Source organism: Coregonus lavaretus (genome assembly GCF_964263955.1).
Source record: "Coregonus lavaretus genome assembly, chromosome: 30".
NCBI classification, from domain to species: Eukaryota; Metazoa; Chordata; class Actinopteri; order Salmoniformes; family Salmonidae; genus Coregonus; species Coregonus lavaretus.
Genome location: NC_140017.1, coordinates 15,137,236 through 15,161,201, shown reverse-complemented (window position 1 = coordinate 15,161,201; position 23,966 = coordinate 15,137,236). Strand labels below are relative to the sequence as shown.

Genomic DNA, 23,966 nt, shown 5'->3' with positions numbered 1-23,966 from the left:
CACACCTACTACAGGACAAGGCCCAGGCCAAAGGTTGGGACCTGGTCATTGTCACTGGATCACTAATACCTAACGGATCTGTAGACATACCTGATATACACACATATAACTACATGCATGCGCAAACAAATGCATACAGTACTGTAACAAGGGCACCACACAGGTTGTGCATGGCCTGGAGCCTGGATGACACCCAATTAACATCAACCTCCTATTGCACACTCAAATGTTATACACACTCACTGGACAAATGAGGAAGAGAAGGAGAGAAAAGAAAGTATTGGTCAAGGAAGTGATGTAGTAAGTAAGACAGGAGAGATTTCAAAGGAAGAATGTTCAGAATGTAAACCAGCATGTCGGAAAAGAGGGAGAGTGAAAGAGAGAAAGAGAAAGTGACAGAGGGTGTGTAGAAACGAAATGTTACAGTGGCATTCTATTCATTCCAGCTGGCTGCATAACATGGTTTTGGGTCCATCTAGACTGCTTTAATTGAAGCAGGGTAGAGTGCCATGGGTTTTGCAGGGAAGGCCATAGCTCCATCACCGATGCAGGGGAGGCGAACCAGACTCAATCCACTCGACTCAATCCATGTCTGTGTGGCCTTAAAGCAGCACCCCTCCTCCCTTTCACTGGGGGTTCCTTTTCAAAGACAGAATCCACACAAGTAGTAGCAGTGGTGGAAAAAGTACTCAATTATCATACGTAAGTAAAAGTAAAGATACCTTAATAGAAAATATAAAAGTAAAAGTCACCCAGTAAAATGCTACTGGTTTTAAATGTACTTAAGTACAGTGGTGCAAAATGTACTCAATTGTCAGACTTGAGTAAAAGTAAAAAGTAAAAGTAAATGCTATACATCAAATTACGTATATTAAGCAAACCAGACCACACAATTTTCTTGTTTTTTTTCTTCATTTATGGACAGCCAGGGGCACACTCCAAAACTCAGACATCATTTACAAACGCAGTATTTGTGTTTAGTGAATCTGCCAGATCAGAGCCAGTAGGGATGACAATGCGTTATATTGATAGGTGCGTGAATTGGACCATATTGCTGTCCTGCCTGAGCATTCGAAATGTACTTTTGGGTGTCAGGGAAAATGTATGGGAGTAAAAAGTACATATTTTCTTTAGGAATGTTGTAGAATACAAGTAAAAGTTGTCCAAAATATAAACAGTAAAGTAATGTACAGATACCCCAAAAACTACTTAAGTAGTACTTGAAAGTATTTGTACTTAGTTACTTTACACCACTGCGTAGTAGTGTAATGGGTCCATCTTCAGTCGCTATGACAGCACCATGAAAATGGTTGATCAATGAGTAGAATGTTTACATTTAGCAACGGGAGATACTGAGTAAAACAACAACAAAACTGAAAGCCCCGAGTTGCAGTTGTGGTTGCTATAGAGGGGGAGGTGGGAATTCCACGTGACATTGAAACAAGCTCTCAATGCTGTGTTGGTGTAAATACATGTTTATATACCATAGGAGTGTAGATGTATTTATTAGAGGGACTTCTCTACAGATAGGGTGGGATGGGGTGGCCAATAGGAACAGATATAATGCATGGGGTTCAGAAACTAGTTATCACTCTCCGACTTGATAGGAAAATGACTTTTGCAGGTAGCTTGTGTAAGTTATGGCTCCGAGACGACACATCATCCTTTCTCATAACCACAATCCCATCCATCGAACTTAAACATAGAGCAATCCAGAGGGATTCAATCTAAATTTGCCTCCTCATCTGTGGACTTGAATGAAGGGAAGACTGAGTTTCTGGAGAAACCACTCTGAATAAAGAAAGTCTCACATCCAGCTCTTGAGGCTCTTACTGTTCACGTCTCACTGGACTTCAGATATTACAGTGGAGAGCATAGATCTGCATTCCACTTCAGCAGACAGTAGAGTCCTCCATCACCATCATGTTTGAGACGTTGTACATTTTTATGCCCTTTTGCAACCGCCATGAGAGTGGAATTATGATTTAGCAATGCAGGCACATTGATGGTGTGAATATTATTTGATGTTACTGTCTAAGGGTGAGTTACTATCCACTGAAGCACAGCACAAAACTACACATTCATCTCCTAGAATATGATACTACAAGAGAGTGTATCGCTATCTAACGTATACTTTTCAAAAACAATCCTTTACATGAATACAGGTATAAAGTCAAAACTTTACATCTACAAATATACTGTATCCCTTTGGCTCCACGCTTGCTCAGTGGACAGTAACTATTCATTGTACTTTGGTGGATGTAAAGGTTAAAGCCGAGAGGGGTGGTGAGGTTGAGGGTAGCATTTGTTTGGTCCAAAAGAGATCATATGTGAGGATATTGGCAACCTGTGTAAGACTTCAGGACCAAGAGAGTTCTGTACCGAAATGTTTATATTGTTGTTCATTCAATTGAAATCTGTCAATATTTGTGAAGAAAGAAACATGTGGTTTGTTTGTGATACTTGTGATACTATAGCAGAACAATTTTTAGGTGTGGAGGGCTGTAACCCTTTGCTGTGGAATAGTGGGTAGAGATGCATGACATGACAGAATAATAGTGACAGTACGGCACCGGCATGGACAAAAAATAAATAATGCATGGGTGGAGACAAGAGAATACAGTGTTTATGTATTTCATGGGAGAATGGTGCACATAAAGCAGGAGGTCCAGACTGCAGCCGGACCTGTGAAGAGCATGCAGACTTCCTCTGCTTCTCACCTGTTTACAGTAAAGGCTGGTCTGAGATCAGCTCAACCCAACCCCAGCTAATTGTCCCAAAATACAGCAACACTGGGCCACCATCAGTACTTAAGAACATTGCATATAAGTTATCTTATTTTGGAGTGAGGCTTACAGTACATCAACTTGTCCAACAGTGTTGGTTCAAATGCTCCTATTCTTCTGGTTTCTTACCTTTTGAAATCCAAACCTCCCCGTTTGCGTAACAGTGAAACTGGGAGAGAATACATTTCAAACCGTGAGTTCTCATTATGTTCTCATCAGGTACAGACTGTTATGAGTAACTACTGATCTTCACTACAGTCATTCTGCATCATACCCATTTAATGCCTTAAAGTCGAGTATTTAATATGTAGTAAAATGTTACTTGTCTTGTGTATGCTTTGAGCGGGCATCAGAAACCAAATTGATTAGTGTGCAATATGTGGAACCAGTAAGCAATCTCTACTACTTAGTTAAGAAGAGTGGCAGAGGTAATATATGATTACATACAAACTGAAATAACATATTCTTGAAAGATCCACTTAGGGATACTGTATTTACTCTGGATTTGACTCTACTATATAATATATTGTTACTCCTGCCCCAATCTCAATGAGATGAAAGTGCAATTAATAAGATAGTGGGAGATGGGGAGGGGTAGTGAACTGTTACAAGGCTGTCCATGGTCCTTACATGTGGTTCAATCACCGGACTTACTGAGTCGCTAAGAAAACATGTAGAATAACAGAAGACAACAAGGCTGACACAAAATGGAGGTGTGTTTATCTCAGTATTGCCAGGTGTTCTGAGGTGGATATGGAGATAGTAGAACACAGCAGTGAGGCTCTGAGTCAACATGCTGCACAATGCTAGAGACAGATGTTATATCATATGGGAGTTTTCCCCACTTATTTTAGAGTTCAGGATAGTTGAACTCTAGTTGAACTGTAGAGTTGTCAATCAGTACAACCAGTGAGAATTCATAACATTTAAATATTACAAATGCAAAAAGTGGATTAAAGAGTAATGACATTTTGGAAATAAACTGAGTAAACAAATTGAACCCCTCAAAACTACAGATTTATTGATTCAAATAGTAAAGGCACACTTGAGAATAGTCATGTATAAATATGGTTATTGTTGCTTGTATAACATACATAAGATCAACAAAGATTTCAGTTACCTTGGCCCTCCTCAGTGTTTCCCCACTGTCAGTCTTTGTCAACTTTTGAAAAGCAACTTTTTATCTCTTCTTCAAATAAAATCCAGAAGTGACGTTTTTCTATTTTTCAAATTATATTGTTAATGGTGGAAGCACCATAGATATAGGGCCAATGGTTTAGGCAGGTAATAAAGAGACATTTTGATATTTCTCTAATTGTCCAATTTGAAGACAAATTTCCACTTGAACTGTTCATTTGATGTAGCACTAGCTGATGTCTAATTGATCTCCTACTAAATCACTGTGTATATGTTTTTGTAGCCTACATGTACATTGCTGTTGCCCAGATTATTTAAATTATTTATATTTATTAATTATATTTTATTGTTCAACAGCTCCTTGAAGCAAACCATTTGAACCGTTACAATGCTTCAAAGAGAGTAGTTGCAAGGTGCAATATAAACCGGAATCTTATTTGCTTTCATCTTGATGAGCAGTCAACTCAGTGTTTGTTGCGCCCTCTGCCAACCAACATATATTTATTTAATTCACTTGAAGACTATCAAGTGAGATTAGCATGTTTACGTACAAATTTGTCATGGACATTGCGAGTATCTTGTCAACTTGTTCAGGGTTGTGATATATAGGATTACATTTACAGGCCATTTACAGTGGTCGTTGGTTTGGTTATGATATGCCTTTCCCTGAATAGAACTGTCTACAATGTTCAGTGTTTTGATGACTTCTAGTTAACTATCTGGCTTTTGCCATTGCTGTAGATTAGATATCACTCCCAGATGTTTTGTGTGTGTGCTGTAAATGTCATCCTATGTGCAAATGCTTGAACCCTTTGTGTGTTAGCGTGGTATGTTTTGGACGTCTAGGTTTACATTTGGATCGGGTTATCCCAAAACAGTTGCTCTTCTTGTCCTGTGTGGCTGCTTGCGTGGTCTGCTGATGCTTGCAACAAACTGAGCAATGTCGACTTGGCCTAGCAGCAGGTGAATTGTCATTTTTTGATTACGTGTCTACAGTCTACTTATTTATTCACTACCTATAAAAGCTGTGAAAAGAAAGCTTGACTTTTCCTGTCTATGTCTGAACGTCTTTGATCAGTTGGTTGTCAGTTTGTTGGAGTATGATATTTCTGTGTCTGTGTTCGTGCCCCTCATCTTTCTGTATTGGGGTGACCCACTCCAGGTCTTGCTCTTCAATGTGTCCTTTGTGCAGTTTTATCTGTGAACCTTTCTCTCTGCCTGACATTTGTATGGAATAGTGACTGACTTAAAGAAGATATGTGATATTTACATTTATTCAATACTGTAATAAATTATTTGAAAATTATATTTAATTTTTTTATGAAAGGAAAAACAAAGGATGAAAAAAAATGAAACTTGTTTTGGAGAACCTATGGCATGAGGTGTAATGTGTTCTGAAAAAAACAACTATGTAATCAACTCAAGTTGACCATATTTAATATAGTTTATTTATTTTCAACGCTTACTGTGTCTGTGTAATAATTTTTTGCATGACAACTTGAACACAAGTGACAGACGACATTGAAAACAACTTAAATTACATGAGTAGGCTGCCGTTCAAGACTTTCTCTCCTTATACACTGAACAAAGATATAAACGCAACATGCAACAATTTCTAAGATTTTACTGAGTTACAGTTCATATAAGGAAATCAGTCAATTGAAATAAATTCATTAAGCCCTAATCTATGGATTTCACATGACTGGGAATACAGATATGCATCTGTTGGTCACAGATACCTTTTTTTTTTTAAGGTAGGGGCATGGATCAGAAAACCAGTCAGTATCTGGTGTGACCACCATTTGGAATTGTGTACAAATCCTTGCGACATGGGGCCATGCATTATCATGCTGAAACATGAGGTGATGGCGGCGGATGAATGGCACGACAATGGGCCTCAGGATCTCGTCACAGTATCTCTGTTCATTCAAATTGCCATCGATAAAATGCACTTGTGTTCGTTGTCTGTCGCTTAGGCCTGCCCATACCATAACCCCACCGCCACAATGGGGCACGCTGTTCACAACGTTGACATCAGCAAACCGCTCGCCCACACGACGCCATACACGCTGTCTGCCATCTGCCCAGTACAGTTGAAACCGGGATTAATCCCGTGAAGAGCACACTTCTCCAGTGTGCCAGTGGCCATCGAAAGTGAGCATTTACCCACTGAAGTCGGTTATGATGCCAAGTTGCAGTCAGGTCAAAATCCTGGTGAGAACAACGACTATGCAGATGAGTTTCCCTGAGACGGTTTCTGACAGTTTGTGCAGAAATTCTTCAGTTGTTCAAACCCACAGTTTCATCAGCTGTCCGGGTGGCTAGTCTCAGACAGGTGAAGAAGCCGGATGTGTAGGTCCTGGGCTAGCGTGGTTACACGTGGTCTGCAGTTGTAAAGCCAGTTGGACATACTGCCAAATTCTCCAAAACGACATTGGAGGCAGTTTATGGTAGAGAAATTAACATTAAAATCTCTGGCAACAGCTCTGGTGGACATTCCAGTCAGCATGTAAATTGCACACTCCCTCAAAACTTGAGACATCTGTGGCATTGTGTTGTGTGACAAAACTGCACATTTTAGAGTGGCCTTTTACTGTCCCCAGCACAAGGTGCACCTGTGTAATGATCATGCTGTTTAATTAGCTTTTTGATACGCCACACCTGTCAGGTGGATAGATTATCTTGGCAAAGGAGAAATGCTCATTAACAGGGATGTAAACAAATTTGTGAGCAAAAGTAGAGAGAAATAAGCTTTTTGTGCTATGGAATATTTCTGGGATCTTTTATTACAGCTCATGGAACACTTTACATGTTGCGTTTATATTTGTATTCAGTATATCGCAATCTCAAAAAGAATACAAATATATATATATATATATGGAACATTTTTAGGTATAAAATCAAGACTTCCCTCAAACCTGTATGGCAGATTGACCGTCCTCTTGCCCCCAGTTTGCCAAAGGCCAAGGCCATCATAACCAATGTGAAAAACACCACATGACCTCACTGTAGTGGGGCACATTACTGCGCAAGTGCATTATTGCACGGGTAGTCTGACAGCGAATAGGTATGTTGGCTAGTGAAGAATTTGAAATCCTGTAAAATAAGTCATCAAAATAAGAAATAATTTAAGACGTTTCGCCCATGTTTTATTTCTGTAAATTGAGCGGAGACTGATAAATAAATCGCGGAACTGTGGGGATAAAGGTAAGCGCGCGGACGCCATTGTTTACTTGATATCTAGCGTAGCTAGCTAGTTTTATAAGGAAGCTAGATAGAAACAACGTTATCTTGCTAGCTAGCTATATCGTCTCTGGTTAATTTATTGAGTATGTCACTAGCGATAAAATTGTTAGCTACACAGTATAATAAGGAAGAAACATTGTCAGAGATAACAGGGTATTAAAACGGCAAGCGCAGAGCTGGGGTGTATTCATTACGCCGTTTCCGTTGCAAAACGTTTCTTAAACGAGAGCAAACTGAACGAAACGGGGAGGGACCTACCGAATTTGTCCAATAGAAACTCTTGTTTTGCTCTGTTAGCTTCCGTTTGGTTCTTAAACGGTAAACGGTTTCCGTAATGAATACACCCCTGGCTAGCTAGTTGTTTTCTTGCTTGCTATCCCAGCTGTTATCTACCTTGTGAAACGCACCCGGTAGCTTGTATTTATAGCTAATGTTAGCTAACTATGTTATTTATATTAGTAGCTAGCTAACTAGCTTCATGCTCTCAAGCACAGCTCAATTTTCCTATGTTTACTTTTTAACTAACTTTAGCTAATTAACTGGTTCATTGTGGATGTTGACAGTTTCTCCATCTTTCCTCAGGTGGGAAGATGTCATATCACTCGTCTTCTCGCAGCTCTTCTCGTAACACTGATTGCAAGGTCTATGTTGGCGACTTGGGCAACGGTGCTGCCAAGGGTGAGCTAGAGCGGGCGTTCAGTTACTATGGACCTTTACGCAGCGTTTGGGTGGCCAGGAACCCCCCAGGTTTCGCCTTTGTGGAGTATGAGGATGCCCGTGACGCAGAGGATGCAGTTAAAGGCATGGATGGAAAGTGAGTAACTTTATATTGATCTGCACATTTCACAGCCCATAATGTTTTCGCTTCAGTTTATAGATATTTTTGTTGAAGGGGTGTGTTTTCAGTTTTGGGATATTAATTGTTGTAATTCAGGCCATAATCTTGCAGATGTTGCCCAGTATTACATTATGTTTTCTTTCTTACCCTATTATCACTAAATTCTGCCCTCTCTCCCTACCTCAGGGTGCTGTGCGGCTCTCGGATCCGTGTGGAGCTGTCCACTGGCATGTCACGGAAGACCAAACATGGCCGCCCCAGCCGCCGCCACTTTGACCCTCAAGATCGCTGCTACCAGTGTGGGGACAGGGGCCACTATGCCTACGACTGCTACCGTTTCAGCAAGAGGGGAGGAGGAGGTCGTCGGAGCAGGTATTCTTCTTGCCCAATGTCTACTGGCTGCCTTTGATATACTGCGATTAGCAGTCATAATTCAGCATAATGCAGATTATGGTTTTCCCCTTATGCAACATTGTTCTTATTACATCACAGTATCCCTAGGTTTGAGAAAAATGTCACTATGTTATCGAGAAACTATTAAGCACAGACAAAATATGCTGACCTGGTTGGATTCGTCTCTACTGCTGAGGGGCAATGCCGTCCTCTTTGTTTCACTACTGTGGGTTATATATTAGAGCAGGGGTTCTTAAACTTTTTCAGCTCGAGCCCCAAATTAGAAATTGACTGTCTTCCCGTGACCCAAATCGTCCTCCGATCCAAATTAAGTAGAAATAATGGGTGTTTATAGATGTATTCTCATAACTCGCAACCCACCTTTCACAGAAAAACGCTGTATTAGAGACATCAAAGCCTGTTTCTTGTATTCCAGATCTCGCTCCCGGTCTCGTTCCGGCTCCAGGTCACGTGGCAGCCGCTATCGATCCCGCTCCCGCAGCAATAACCGGTAAGTCCGAGTTTCTCCTCCTACCCCCTGCTTTGCTACTCTCATTCAAACCTCTCCCTGTGCTGATACTGGTCTCTCTCCTACAACACAGCAGCAGGCACCGCTCCCCATCTTATCCCAAACGTAGGAAGAGGTAAGTCTACGGTTAATTTTGCATGCTGATGACATTGCATTTTTTTCTTATTGGTTTCATAGGAAGTATAGTCTACATTTGCATTCTGAGCAAACCTGTTGTTCCTGCAAATGTATTAATTTAATTGTTTTCATTTAATTTATCTGTTGGCTTCAAAACAGGTCATTTTCTTTAAACACTTAAAACACTTCACCCATCCATATTAGGTCCGGCTCCCCTGCGCAGTCCAAGTCCAGGAGGTAAGCCACTTTCGTATAACAGTTGCACAATAATTTCCTCTTGAAAGCTGTCCTGTCTCTTGATCCCATCTGGAGTTGGTGTTCCTGCGTCTTTGCTCCCATGTTTATTGTGTTGCAGTCGTTCCCGTTCTCGGTCAGGGTCCCGGGCCAGAGGGCGCTCGGCGTCCCGCTCTCGCTCCAGATCCCGCTCTCCCAGCCATAAGAGGAATAGGTAAGCTCGCTGCCTCGTCAAGCCATACCTTCACAGCTGCTACTGCACTGTGTAAATGCCATGACTTAAAACGATCGTCTGTCTTGTAGCCCATATTGTACAATACTGCTAATTATACTTAATTTGGTCGATTTTGAATATTGTTTTGCAAATGTGCTGGAAGCTCCCCCCCACCCCCACCCCCACCCCCACCCACCTCTTTTAATCATAAAATCAAAAAATGTCAGAGATGACAGTCCACACATTGACTCAGTTTAAGTTTAGGTATACTGCTATCTGTTAGACAGGGCAAGGTGTGATCAGGTAAGTCGTGGGTAGCTGCCCCCTCAACCTCAGACCAGCCTCCACCCGAAGTCTGCTGAGTCGACCTTCCAGAACGCACAGAGCGACAACTCATCAGAGAGATGGCTGCTGCTGGAGATGGGGCCAAGGAGGGGGAGAGAAAAAATAGTCAGGGACTCTTAACGCACCCCAAGCTAGAGTGAGGAACACTGCCCCACCCCAAACCCCCCTCTTTATATTTTACAAATACCTGATTTTAATGTTCTTTTCTCTTGGAGGTCCCTCTCCTAGAATGACCTGGCCAGACCTTGATTAGCTTCAGAGAGTCGCACACAGAGCAGATGAGCCTATACTCGGAGACAGAGGGGCTGTTTGGGTGACGGCTGGGGGGAGTGGGGCTCTTCTCTTTTCTCTTCTCCCTCAGATCCAGCCTCAATTTGATTAGCTTCAGAGGGCGAGAGAACCTCAAAAACCCAAAAGAGAAATCTGTCGGGATCAGACTCCAGGGACCAATCGCAGCAGGCCTTTTTTAAAAGAGAGAGTGTGGGGAGTCGACTGACTGCACAAGCACTGACCAGGGTCATCCTTGCTGTGTTAACATCCTCCCGGAGGGTGAAAAGGGCTGACCAGAAATCAGCCTGCGCCACGCTGGTTAAAGAGGTCGTCCAACGCACGTTCTGACGAGACACATCCATCCTACGCGCGCACACACAGTTGTTCCACCCACCCCACTCCCTCCCAGAACCCACGCACCACAGACCTGAACGCTGAGCCGAGTTCAGTCGACCAGTTAAGGCCCCCTCCCTACAGAGCCCGGCCTCTTGCTTAGCTTCTGAGAGGGTGAGAAAGGAGAGCTGACGAGAGATCAGACTTCAAGACCCTCCGAGTGTGTCTTCGAGTTCTAGCATCCGTCGCTTCTCTGTACATGTTGTTTCTGCCACTGTCTCCAAAGGTAACCAAAACCCAAGAGTCAATGTCATTCATGATCAGAACGCAGACGTATAGTCTGATACTCCCTAACATACTGTACGCTAACATTCAACTAAACAGAGCATGCACTGTCAGAATCCACAGGTGTATGTGTGTGTCTGTGGGTGGGTGTATGAGTGTTAAATATTATCTTTGGAATACATTACATATAATCCTGGGTGTAGTGATACAGTGTAGGATTTTTTTAGGGGGAATGTAGCTGATTTACTTCTGAAAAATAACATACCTTGATGGTGGCTTGCCCTGATTCTTTATATTAGGTAAACCTTTTTGAATGTTTGCGCTGTTCCCTTGGGTTTTAAATAAGTTTCTGTACATAGGTAATAGTTTACCATATTAAGGTAGGATTCTAAAGATGTGGGCTTGCAAAAGGCAAGTATTTTGTCATTTATTTGGTCAGGGTTTTTTCAGGGTTTTGGGTGCCATTTGCAAAGTTCAGCTCCTACCCTGGTCTTTTGTTTTATTGTGTGAAAATGCAAGGGATGGTTTTATCACCTCAAACCCCCTTTAAAATATCCCAGTCTCTCAACAGCCAGCTCCTCCATTTCCTTGACCTCTGGAACTTTCACTTGTTGATTTAATTATGCAAAATTAGGGTTCCCCTCCCTACATGTTATATCATTCGTGGAAGTTGGTGATATCCAATGTAGCTGTAATGTGTTGTATTTATAAAGTGTCCTGACCAAGGTAAACTGGTTGTAGTGGGACAGAGTGCATTATGGGCAGTGGTGGAAAAAGTACCCAATTGTCATACTTGAGTAAAAGTAAAGATACCTTAATAGAAAATGACTTGGATAGCCAGGGGCACGCTCCAACACTCAGACATAATTTACAAACAAAGCATGTGTTTAGTGAGTCTGCCAAATCAGAGGCAGTAGGGATGACCAGGGATGTTCTCTTGATAAGTGTGTGAATTAGACCATTTTCCTGTCCTGCTAAGCATTCAAAATGTAACAAGTACTTTTGGGTGTCAGGGAAAATGTATGGAGTAAAAAGTACATAATTTTCTTTAGGAATGTAGTGAAGTAAAAGTTGTCAAAAATATAAATACCCCCAAAAAAACAACTTAAGTAAAAATACTTGAAAGTACTAATTAAGTACACCGCTGATTATGGGCCAGCAGGGTTGGAGCTGTGATTTGGTTCTGAGATGAGTGCTGGGCTAGTTATTGAGTGGACATGCTGGGACAAGATGGGTGCCGGGCTGGCTATTGAGTGGACATGCTGTGTCTGCCCTGTACTATATACACCCCTCTCTGTCTGTTTCAGTCGTTCCAGATCTCCAAGCCAGAAAAAGAGCCCCACCCCAGGCGAGGATTGATTTGAAGACTAAACTCATCTCCATCCCCCTCCAACCAACTGGCTTTAGCCTTGCAGCTATTTGTTTTGTCTTTGTTCCCTACATTGATTAGTCTACCCCTTCCTTTTCTGATGCCGTGTAATTACTCTACAGGATTAGCTTTATATCTAACCCTGCATGCCTTACATGATGTCACATTCCTAAAATGGCTCTCCCGTATGTCCCATTTTTTAAATAAAGCAAAACAGTTCAAAAAGCTAATTTCAGAAGTGGGATTTGTGAACCAGAATGTTGTATTTGTTCTTATTTGTTATCTACTATATTCAGTGTGGCATTGCCTTCAAGAGCTGTAACGGATGTACTTTTAGTTTTGCTTTTCTTGGTTTATGATGGGCAGATTTTGGAATAAATCTCAACACATTCAGTGTTTTGTTATTCTTTAGAACATTGAAACATCTACAAAATGTCTTACATGGATATGTTTTATATTAAAAAAGGAAATGACATGGTATGTTTCGCATGTAAAATGGTTTTCATTTTCAAGTTTATGCCCCACCTTATCACTTTTGGAAGACTTGTTGACATGTGGTCAACACCTTCATTCATGGTTATTTCCTTTTTTATTTATTTTATCTTTATTTAACTAGGCAAGTCAGTTAAACAAATTCTTATTTACAGTGATGGCCTACCAAAAGGCAAAAGGCCTCCTGCGGGGACAGGGGCTGGGATTTAAAATATATAAATATTGGACCAAACACACATCACTACATAAAGAGACCTAAGACAACAACCGCATGGCAACACATGACAACACAGCAAGGTAGCAACCCAACATGAAAACAACATTGTAGCAACACAGCATGGTACAAACATTATTGGGCACAGACAACAGCACAAAAGGCGAAAAGGTAGAGACAACAATACATCACGTGAAGCAGCCACAACTGTCAGTAAGAGTGTCCATGATTGAGTGTATGAATGAAACGATGGAGATAAAACTGTCCAGTTTGAGTGTTTTTTGCAGCTCGTTCCAGTCGCTAGCTGCAGCAAACTGTAAAGATGAACGACCCAGGGATGTGTGTGCTTTGGGGACCTTTAACAGAATGTGACTGGCAGAACGGGTATTGTATGTGGAGGATGAGGGCTGCAGTAGGTATCTCAGATTGGGGGGAGTGAGGCCTAAGGGTTTTGTAAATAATCATCAACCAGTGGTTCGAGCCCTGAATGCTGATTGGCTGACAGCCATGGTATATCAGGCCATATACCATGGGTATGACAAAACATTTATTTGTACTGCTCTAATTATATTGGTAACCCGTTTATAATAGCAATAAGGCACCTCGAGGGTTTGTGATACAAGGCCAATAAGAACTCCGCTTTGGCTCTCTTTTCAACCTTGCTAATTAAAATCCATTCTCAAAAATCTGTAAGCACCTAGATCACTCACCTGAATTGAAATGGTATTGACTGTAGAAATAAAGATGGTTAATCTTATTTACTTTTTTTTTATAGATAAGTGATCAATACAGTAGTAGTGATTTGAGCTCTGACTAGAAGATATTCAGAAACGCTTGTGTTTTGTGCATTTTAACTGGTCCTAAATTGATGATGACATTATTGACGTGCCTTTTAGGCCAATTGGAAACCGCAGCAGACTCTTCAAGGCGGGCCCATAGGTGTGTCTTTTTCATGCCTTTCCCGTCCATTTCACACGGTCACCGCTACCAACCTTTTTAACTGGGACAACATGGCTATGGCAGGCCGTTATTACGAAGGCGGCAGGGCAACGAAAAGACTAAAAACCAACGACGGAATGGCAACGGTAAATAATTAATGGTGACTTCTGTGATATAACAAGAACATGCATTTAAACGCATGCATTTAAATCTACTATTTAGTTGTAAATAACACAATCTTACAGACTCATGACGCGGCGTTTCAAAAATATATTGCATCCAGAAACGTTAGCTAGCTCGTGCTAGCTTGCTCGCCCGTGTTCCACGATGTTAAAGAAAACCACCAAATATTTTTTTTGTAGAATACCTGTGGGTATACTATTTAATGTTTAACTTAAATTGTCAGTGGAGTAAACATATCGCTATGTAGTTAGTTAACTAACTGGCTAGCTAGTTATCTTTTTCCAACAATTGTCTAGCTAACTAGCCTTTTTTTCATGTGAATGAATGGGCGGGTGCAATCCAGGCCACGCCATAAATCATATGGTAACTAGTTAGTGGTAGCGCAACGTTATTGCTTTGTTCTAGCCTAGCGGGGTCGTTTTGCCAGGCAACGAACACGAGTTGGTGTGTTAACTTGAAATAAACAGATTCATTATTGACTCGTTCATTGATGTAGCCGGTAACTAGCCAGCGAGCTAATTAGTTTGCTACTTTATGTAGTCTATTTTAATATTCTCGAATATGCATAACCGTATGAGGCCATGTTGTCGTAATATTAGGGATAACAAAATACATTTCCTCACTAATATTCCCAACATTTTTTACTGAATAGTTACCCCTACTTAATGACATTTTGGTAGGTAGTTAATGTTAATCTTTCCTGCCAAGGTGAATAAAATCGAGTTTAGATTGGAAATCGAATGGATTGTAGTTCTAGCTAGCTACACAATAGCTGACTAAACTCTGCTCCATGGTGAAGGAAGTTTTGATGAACTCCACCAACGGAGTTTAGCAGAGAGCAGGCTTTGTGAATTGAGCTCTGACTTCATCGATTCGCCCAAGGTCAACACTTCAAAAATATATAATTTTGAAACGCTTACCGTGTACCTATGTTTATCCTCTGTGGTTGCGTGCCTTTGTTTGCCGAAATCCATACGTTTTACGTAAAATAAAAACCATTTAAATACTTCAAAAAATGCACTTTATGAAACGCTTAACTTGTACCCATGTCCTCTGCAATTGCGTGCCTTTGTTTGCTGAAACCCATACTTTTCCAATAAACGTTAACCAAATACAACCACCAACTCTTTGCGCATGCAACTGCAGAGGACATGGGTACATGGTAATATTGAACTTGGACGAGTTGACGTAGTCGGAGCTGAATTACGCAAAGCCTGGTCTTTGCTCAACTCCATTGGTGGAGTTCATCAAACTTATTTGACGATGTAGTTTAGTCAGCTAGCTACATACATCTGATACCTCAATTCTTATAAAGCATGCTATGAGCTAACCAGGAAACATGAGTTTATTGTTTGAATTTAATTTATCCATTATTTTTTGCAGGAGGGCTATGATGACCCACATAAGACCCTTCCCTCTCCAGTTGTGCATGTGAGGGGCTTGGTGGATGGCATTACGGAGGCTGACCTTGTGGAGGCTCTGCAGGAGTTTGGAGCTATTAGGTGATGAATATGCACATTGAGTGACTGCCTGCCCTAAAAAATATCTGCATGTTTCTTTTCTTCACGAAATGGCTCAAGCAGAAGCTGACCAGGCTACTTCACTTACAATGCACACATTTCATGGTCAAAATGTTGCTCCACACAAACACAATGCAACCATTTATAGGTGGTTACTGTTAAACCAGTGATTGCTCTCTTTACCTCTGCAGAGCTGCTGTGTGTGCAGGCTTTTGTTCTAACCCTTCTATAACACAATTGATTCAGCTCAAGTTCCCGATGAGCAGCTAGAATCTGGTGGGTTGGAGCAGTGCTGAAACAAAAGCCTGCTCACCCAGAAGCACTCCAGAGGAGGCCAGGTCAAAATCAAATGAAATGTTATTTGTCACATGCGCCGAATACAACAGGTGTAGACTTTACTGTGAAATGCTTACTTACAAGCCCTTAACCAACAATGCAGTTCAAGAAATAGAGTTAAGAAAATTACATAACAATAACAAGGCTATATGGTCATCTGTAGCTCAATTGGTAGAGCATGGCACTTGGAACGCCAGGGTAGTGGGTTCGATCCCCGGGACCACCCATTTGTAAAAATGTATGCACACATGACTAAGTCGCTTTGGATAAAAGCGTCTGCTAAATGGCTTATTATTATTATATGTGCGGGGGTACAGGTTAGTCGAGGTAATTTGTAATAAACAGCGAGTAGCAGCAGTGTAAAAACAAAGGGTGGTGTCAATGTAAATAGTCCGGGTGGGCATTTGATTAACTGTTCAGCTGGGGGGGTAGAAGCTGTTAAGGAGCCGTTTGGTCCTAGACTTGGCGCGTCGGCACCGCATGCTATGCAGTTGCCGAGAGAACAGTCTATGACTTGGGTGACTGGAGTCTGACAATTTTTTGGGCCTTCCTCTGACACTGCCTAGTATATAGGTCCTGGATGTCAGGACGCTTGGCCCCAGTGATGTACTGGGCCGTACGCACTACACTGTAGCGCCTTACGTTCAGATGCAGAGCAGTTGCCATATCAGCCTGTGACGCAACCGTTCAGGATGCTCTCGATGGTGCAGCTGTAGAACTTTTGGAGGATCTGGAAACACATGCCAACACTTTTCAGTCTCCTGAGGAGGGGGGGGTGGGTGTTGTCATGCCCTCTTCACAACTGTCTTGGTGTGTTTGGACCATGATAGTTCGTTGGTGATGTGGACACCAAGGAATTTAACTCTTGACCCGCGCCACTTCAGCCCTGTAGATGTTAATGGGGGCCTGTTTGGCCCTCCTTTTCCTATAGGCCATGATCAGCTCCTTTGTCTTGCTCACATTGAGGGAGAGATTGATGTCCTGGCACCACACTACCAGGTCTCTGACCTCCTCCCTATAGGCTGTCTCATCGTTGTCGGTGATCAGGCCTACCGCTGTTGTCGTCAGCTAACTTAATGGGGGTGTTGGAGTCGTGCTTGGCCACGCAGTCGTGGTTGAACAGGGAGTACAGGAGGGGACTGAGCACGGATCGCTGGGGGGGCCCCAGTGTTGAGGATCAGTGTGGCAGATGTGTTGTTGCCTACCCTTACCACCTGGGGGCGGCCCGTTGAAGTCCAGGATCCACTTGCAGAGGGAGGTGTTTAGTCCCAGGGTCCTCAACTTAGTGATGAGCTTTGTGGGCACTATGTTGTTGAACGCTGAGCTGTAGTCAATGAACAACATTCTCACATAGGTGTTCCTTTTGTCCAGGTGGAAGTAAAGAAACTGTGTCCTCTTAACTTTGTTATGCATCCTTTATTAATATAACCTTTTTGTTTACAGCTATGTGGTGGTTATGCCCAAGAAGCGTCAGGCCCTGGTTGAGTACGAGGATCTGAATGGGTCATGTACTGCTGTGACGTATGCGAATGACAACCAGATCTACATTTCCGGGCACCCAGCCTTTGTCAACTACTCCACCAGCCAGAAGATCTCCCGGCCAGGCGACCCGGACGATTCTAGAAGTGTCAACAATGTGCTACTTCTCACCATCATGAACCCAATCTACCCCGTTACCACGGTAACGTGCTGGCCACCTCTACCCAACTTGTTGATTCTGTTGTGCTGTGTACGTCAATATTATTTCAGATAATGTGAATTACTTGTTATGTCTACAGGATGTGCTCTACACGGTCTGCAATAACTGTGGCCCTGTCCAGAGGATTGTCATCTTCCGTAAGAATGGTGTTCAGGCCATGGTGGAATATCCTTTGCTGCAAAATTCATTTTTGAAAATGACGTTTTTTGTGAAACAGTTGCATGCCCTCTGGTAATCCTTGGTGAAACTAAGACTTCTGGAGTTTGAAGTTGCCATACTTTCTCTACATACCATGTCAGGCAACCTACAGTCTGGAACATGGCAATTGTTTGTTGCACATACTGTATGTGATGAGTGATTAGACTATTAACACGTTAGTATTTTATTTTTTTCCCTTCGTTTTTTTAATAGCACTAAGAGACTGGTAAACAAGGGCTTGTGCAATAAGCTCCGGAATAACCGGAACGTGTTATGGTGTCTGCGCAAGGTGCTGTTCTCAGAACTGTAGTCTACATGTCCTTTCCTTGACTCCCAACACGTTTGATTCGGTGCAGAGTGCACAGAGGGCAAAAGCCTCCCTCAATGGGGCAGACATCTACTCTGGCTGCTGCACACTCAAGATCGAATATGCCAAGGTAGGGGAAAATGCAAATCCATAGCCCTGAAGAGCTTCTAGTGTTCCATGATATGGACTTTGAAAAATGCTTTGATGGAATTAATTTGTATATTTTCCCACAGCCAACTCGTCTCAATGTGTTCAAGAATGACCAGGACACTTGGGACTACACCAACCCCAATCTGAGTGGTCAAGGTAACGCACACAGCCATCTGCGGTCCTTGCTGACACTACCATCACCCTTACTGCTACTGTGGGGGATGGGAAGGGGGGTTCGATGGTAGACCTTCAGGGGTAATGCCACTGAGCACAGGAAATGCCCCTTTAACCAGCTCAATGTCCAACTCTTTCTAATGTAAGCAGGGCTTGGTTGGTATCATTCTCACCGGCTGTTATATTGGTTTAGCGAATTACCGTTAACTCTTGCATGGGGCTCCATTTCAGTGGCATTATGACTGAAGTGCTGGTGTGGTCTTCTGGTGATACACCGTCCGTCACACAGCCAGACACGCTAGGGATGCAAGGAGCAGCTGAATGGGCAGATATTCTTCACTAGAGACTACAGTTATTGCTCAAGGATTTTACTTGTACACCTAATAAAAAAATTATGATAATAGAAAAGGTGCCACCCTTGCTTGGAACACCCCTGAGTAAACTCCTTACCCTCAACCCAGTGCTATCAGATCTAAAGATATGTGGGCACTAAGGGTACCAAGTCAAGGTCCTGTGAATTCTGAGTTTCTAGTTTGGCGTTGACTGACTCGCAACAAAAGCTTGGAGAAGTAGTAAAACTACCTGACGAAGCAGTCATTTGTTGCTCATTAAATGGGAGGGAAGGAAGCGTTCTAGGATGTTGCTTGTAAATCTAACCACTCCACACCACCGACCCATTCATGCCTTACATTCTTGTCTGAATACCCGTTTCATGGCGTCTCCGCAGTGTCTGATACAGAGGCATAACATCACTGTCAAAAAATATACTTATACATACTGATTGCTATGTATTGTTTGTGCCATGGCAACCAATCTGATGCACTGCCCATGGATACATCAAGTTGTAAGACTAGACAGTCTGAGCAAAGATACCTTCTTGTTTACCCACTTGAGTCTCTTGTGAAACTTGCTCTACCGACAGCAAATTGCTCCTTTCATTCCCAGCACACTCGTCAATGTATAGATCTGTACATCTATACAGGCTACTTTAAGCATAGACCATACTGCAAAACAACAGCCACTCTAGCTTCTCGTCGGAACACTTTGGAGCAACACATTTCCATATATGCATCGGAGACACATTTGTTGCCGTCATCAACACTACTCCCAACACTACTGCTGCCGTCAACACTACTCTCAACACCACCTCAACCTCCACCGCTCCTACTTCAATAAGGACACATCCACTTTCTGTACCAAACAGAAGGAACACTTAGGACATTGGGGATGGATAGACTGCAAGACCATGGCAGCAGACATGTTTTGATAAACTGACCCCCCCCCCCCCCCCCCCCCCCCCTCAATCCATCTCCTTTGTGCTGCAACAGCATAGCTCCAAAGCCACGAAGACATCCCCTATACCTTTTCTATGGCATGACACATTTTCCATGGGGAGTTTGGTTGCTGGTACATTGGCACTAAGCTGTGCTTTCCACACCCTCCCAGTTTTGAGACCCCAGCAAGACATGCCTGACACATTGAAACATGCCATCACCCAGACCTCACCTGCAAGTCATCACCTCACTGCTGACATGGAAGCTTTTTGACTGATACACATCCACAGGAGACCCACCCTATAAAGACAACATCCAGAGACCCATAGTGACGAGCATGCTCCCACAAACACAAAACAGATGAACCATACTGATACAAACCAGTTGCTCAAGACTACACAGTCCTGTTCTCTGTACCTGCCTGTCTTTGGTGGTGCAGGTGGTTTCGCTCTCTTGTGCCCTGCTCCTGGTGTTTAACACATCAAACACTACTCAAAACCCTCCACTCCTGTTGCTGTACTGACTCCATAGATGATTCGCACCATCACTGTCAAGGCTGTAGCCAGTCACATGGGAAGGAATACAACAGACAACTGATGAAGACACTACAAACATGAACAAGCATACGCACATTCAGACAGACCATATTTTTCTCCTCATATATGCATACCTCATGGAGTCGGGTGTTCTGATTTGCCTCTCCCCCCCCCCCCCCCCCCCTCCTTTCCTCCCTATACTGTTCTTGCAACATGCATCCCTGTCTAGTTTCTCCATCTTTTCCTGAATGCAGCTCTTTTGTGGATATTGACCTTTTTAGTACCTGTGTAACACCTTCCATGTGACGCAGGTCTGGCAATTTGCACCTAATGAGGACCCAGGTCTGAAATGTGCCAAATGGCTGCTTTGCGGCCTGCCATTGGCAAGGAGTGTATTCGATAAAGCACTTGGAGAGTGGACCACCAACCACAGTGGAAATTGACACAAAAAAGGCCAGAAATCCGACAAAGGTGGAAATGTTCTTCCAAAGGGGAGTGGAGTGAAAGATGGAAAGGATGAAATGAACACGGAGAGAAGTAATGGACCCACTGCCAAATAACAGCAAATGTCTCCAGCCACAATCTTTGTCCCCCAATATATCCATGCTGTAAGTAAACTGAGCCCCAGTTTGCACACAACACATGTTCCCATTTCTTACACTCGGGATGTCTTCAAAAAATATATTGTGATATTATCCTCCTTGAAGGTTTTTTATGTTGTGTCTGCTTTTATATGGTGTTCCACTCCCCTTCTCAGTGACACCATATTTCCCCTGGGGGGGGACTTGTAGTGCTTTCCCTGTGGGCATTTTGTCCTCTTGACTTGTATGAATAAAGCTGGTGTTTGGGTGGCTCTCCACTAAGGGGGGCTATATGTAGTATTTTCATTTCCCCAGACTTGTAGACATAATTGAAATGTGACACTTTATTATTTGTATATCCTAGTTACAGTATGGAGATAACGGACTGTGAATGTATTGAAGTAGTCAAATATTTCAAGTGCTCCAGTGATGCTTTTAGTCATTTTTCTCAAAACACTCCCATGTGTAGGTGCATGTGTTTTTAATCTGGCCTGAATGTAATGTGTATGAGATGTGTACCTGTACAGATGCAGAAGCTGATGGCAATGGGAGCAATGCTGGAGGTGTGTTTGCATACTTCTGTTGGATTCATTCTCACCCACCTCATTCTCCCTTCTACCATATGCTAAAACATTTAAAATTGAGGATTTATCTAGCGTTCAGGATTGTTTACTTGTTAGCATTTGTTAATTCATTTTTAGCTGTAGTAATAACAGTTTGTTTAAACTCCAAGAATTGAAGATACATTTTGTCATAGAAACTTGTCCAACCTTTGGCATCAAAATGCCATGACTGAACCAGTAGATATACTATGTAGATTTGTTTTTGTCTTGTTGGTGTTATAAATGTTCAGTAGTTATTACGGTTAGTGTGCTTTCTTTTAGATGTGGTGTTTTTCTTGTGTGCTATCCTTAATTCTAATTGAACATCCGCTATTGCGCTGCATTGTCGTGTCTTGTCAATTTATCTATCGCTCTTCTCTTCCTCTTTCTCCTTCCTCTGCCTCCTGAATTTATCACCTCAGAAGATGGGAGTGCCAACCCCAACAAGCGTGTGAGAGCGCCGGCTCTGCTGGGAGACCACCCTCCAGAGTACGGTAAGGCTCTTAGGCCCAGGGGGGCCACACACGTGCTGTCCCTTGTAGTGCTCTCCTCACACTAAATTCACCTGCAAGGTGCAGGTGGCGGCTAAAAATGTATGACTAAAAATGGGTACCCCACAGTGGCAGCGAGGTGGTGCGGCGTAGTCAATTGTCTTAGCTCACCTGATAATGGAAAGTTTTACACATGGTGAGGTTGACCACTTTCTTTGGGAAGTCTAGCCTTTGTCCATATCAAACAATGTTCCCTGTTTGATCCTGTGGTCCCTTGTGTTCCTAGCGGGTGGTTACCATGGATATGACGAGAGCGGCTATGGCCCCCCTCCACCCCCACACTACAGCGAGGGCCGTCGCATGGGTCCTCCCATGAGGGGACGAGGGGGGGCACACAGCTACGGCGGGGGACCTGGCTACGGCCCTCCTCCTCCCCCCCCCGGCGAGTACAGTGCCCACGCAGACTCCCCTGTAGTCATGGTCTACGGTCTGGAGCCTGCCAAGATGAACGCAGACAAGGTGTTCAATGTTTTCTGTCTCTATGGCAACGTGGAGCGGGTAAGTGTGGAGGGGGAAGGGGGCAATCCAATGCATTTATTTAAATAAGAGGCTGCTGATATTGAGTGACCCCATGCATCTGGTCCCTTACCTCAGGTGAAGTTTATGAAGAGTAAGCCAGGAGCAGCCATGGTGGAGATGGGAGACTGTTATGCTGTGGACCGGGCCATCACACACCTCAACAACAACTTCCTGTTTGGACAGAAGCTCAACGTCTGGTAAGATGTCAATCTGAAACGCCTGTTCATTCAGCGCCTTGTCTTTTATTTGTGATTTTATTTTTTTCCGCTAGTGCTTAATCTTATTTGCTGCCTCTTGCTATAATAAGGGACTGTTCTTTGTGGCTTGTACAAGTTGTCTAATGCTCTTTTCCCTTTGCAGTGTGTCCAAGCAGCAGGCAATCATGCCTGGTCAGTCTTACGAGCTGGAGGACGGCAGCACCAGCTTTAAGGACTTCCACGGCTCCCGCAACAACCGCTTCACCTCCCCAGAGCAGGCTGCCAAGAACCGCATTCAGCACCCCAGCAACGTCCTGCACTTCTTCAACGCCCAGCCAGACTCGTCCGTAGAGATTTTCACTCAGGTGAGTCCCAAAGCACACTGGTGACCCATTTTTATGTAGGGAGCAGTGAAATAAGACCAACGCCTACAAAACAGTCATCAATTGACCTTGTCTTGTTCTTTTCAGATCTGTGAAGAGGTTGGTGTCAAAGCCCCTGCAAACATCAAACTTTTCACGGGAAAGAGTAAGTGTACATTTGAGCTTCCTTTTTAGATGTCATTTTGAAACTACGTACTCTTGGTATGTATGACAGTGGTGCTAAACTGAGTTGGGCTGTCTTATCAGGTGCAGGTCCAGGTGAGCGCAGCTCTTCAGGGCTGTTGGAGTGGGAGTCCATCAACGACGCCATGGAGGCCTTGTCCATGATAAACCACTACCAGATGAAGAACGCAAGTAAGTGGTTGGGCGCTAAGCCTATGTATAAATGTTTATTTAAATGGTGTAGTATGAAAAATGTATGCACTCACTAACTTTAAGTCGCTCTGGATAAGAGCGTCTGCTAAATGAATAATGTGTAGGATGATGTAGGGTGTGATTGCTGTTTTCTGATATCTTCTGTCTTTGTCTCTTCAGCTGGCCCGTACCCATACACCCTCAAGCTGTGCTTTTCTACTGCTCAGCATGCAACCTAAACAGCCACCACGATCATGGAGAATATTCCACATCAAACTGTCATCCCTACAGTCTTCACCCCTATTTTGACCTTGTCTGTTTTAGGCAGTTAGTGAGTTTGTCCGCAGTCATATTGGTTTGTCCTTATTCTTTGATATTGAGCTCATAAAAGCAAGTTGTGAACTGGTAAATTAGAGAATTGTTTTATGCCAGATGGATGAATAAGTTAACGCTTTTGTATAAGTATTGTTTTGCATCTTTTATTACTCTCCCATGTTTTTTAAATTGCTGCTTGCTCAGTACCATGCCTCTACAAGCTTGTCTGTATTTGAAGGAAGGAGAGTTTATTTTGTTGGCAGAAATAAAAATCAATTTCAAGTAGTGTATCTTTTGACATCCCTCAATAAACGAACTTCTTTATTCCAGCTTGCCAGTTAACAAT

At 43.0% G+C, this 23,966-nt stretch overlaps 1 protein-coding gene and 1 pseudogene across 4 annotated transcripts; both read left to right on the top strand.

Moving 5' to 3' along the window:
- The first annotated feature begins 6,928 nt into the window (after positions 1-6,928).
- Positions 6,929-12,489, top strand: LOC311105976 (uncharacterized protein). Of its 3 annotated transcripts, XR_014610290.1 has the most exons (9): positions 6,929-7,130; positions 7,752-7,983; positions 8,194-8,379; positions 8,837-8,911; positions 9,003-9,044; positions 9,251-9,283; positions 9,402-9,494; positions 10,055-10,728; positions 12,035-12,489. XR_014610290.1 is itself a non-coding variant. In XM_084148220.1 (8 exons), exons 2-8 carry the CDS (start codon positions 7,760-7,762, stop codon positions 12,084-12,086), a joined length of 705 nt encoding a protein of 234 aa, XP_084004346.1. In that variant the 5' UTR covers positions 6,947-7,130; positions 7,752-7,759; the 3' UTR covers positions 12,087-12,489. The 3 variants fall into 3 exon arrangements, 2 of the variants coding, with proteins under 2 accessions (XP_084004346.1, XP_084004347.1); XM_084148220.1 differs by lacking the exon at positions 10,055-10,728 and having other exon boundaries at positions 6,947-7,130; XM_084148221.1 differs by lacking the exon at positions 10,055-10,728 and having other exon boundaries at positions 7,045-7,130; positions 9,006-9,044; positions 12,035-12,179.
- A 1,169-nt stretch (positions 12,490-13,658) lies between these two features.
- LOC311105573 (heterogeneous nuclear ribonucleoprotein L-like) lies at positions 13,659-23,949 on the top strand (annotated as a pseudogene). Its single transcript, XR_014615843.1, has 13 exons — positions 13,659-13,887; positions 15,308-15,426; positions 17,224-17,461; positions 17,559-17,644; positions 18,018-18,114; positions 18,218-18,290; positions 21,724-21,795; positions 22,079-22,350; positions 22,447-22,568; positions 22,732-22,933; positions 23,039-23,096; positions 23,198-23,305; positions 23,486-23,949. The product of XR_014615843.1 is annotated as a heterogeneous nuclear ribonucleoprotein L-like (transcript).
- The last annotated feature ends 17 nt before the right edge of the window (positions 23,950-23,966 follow it).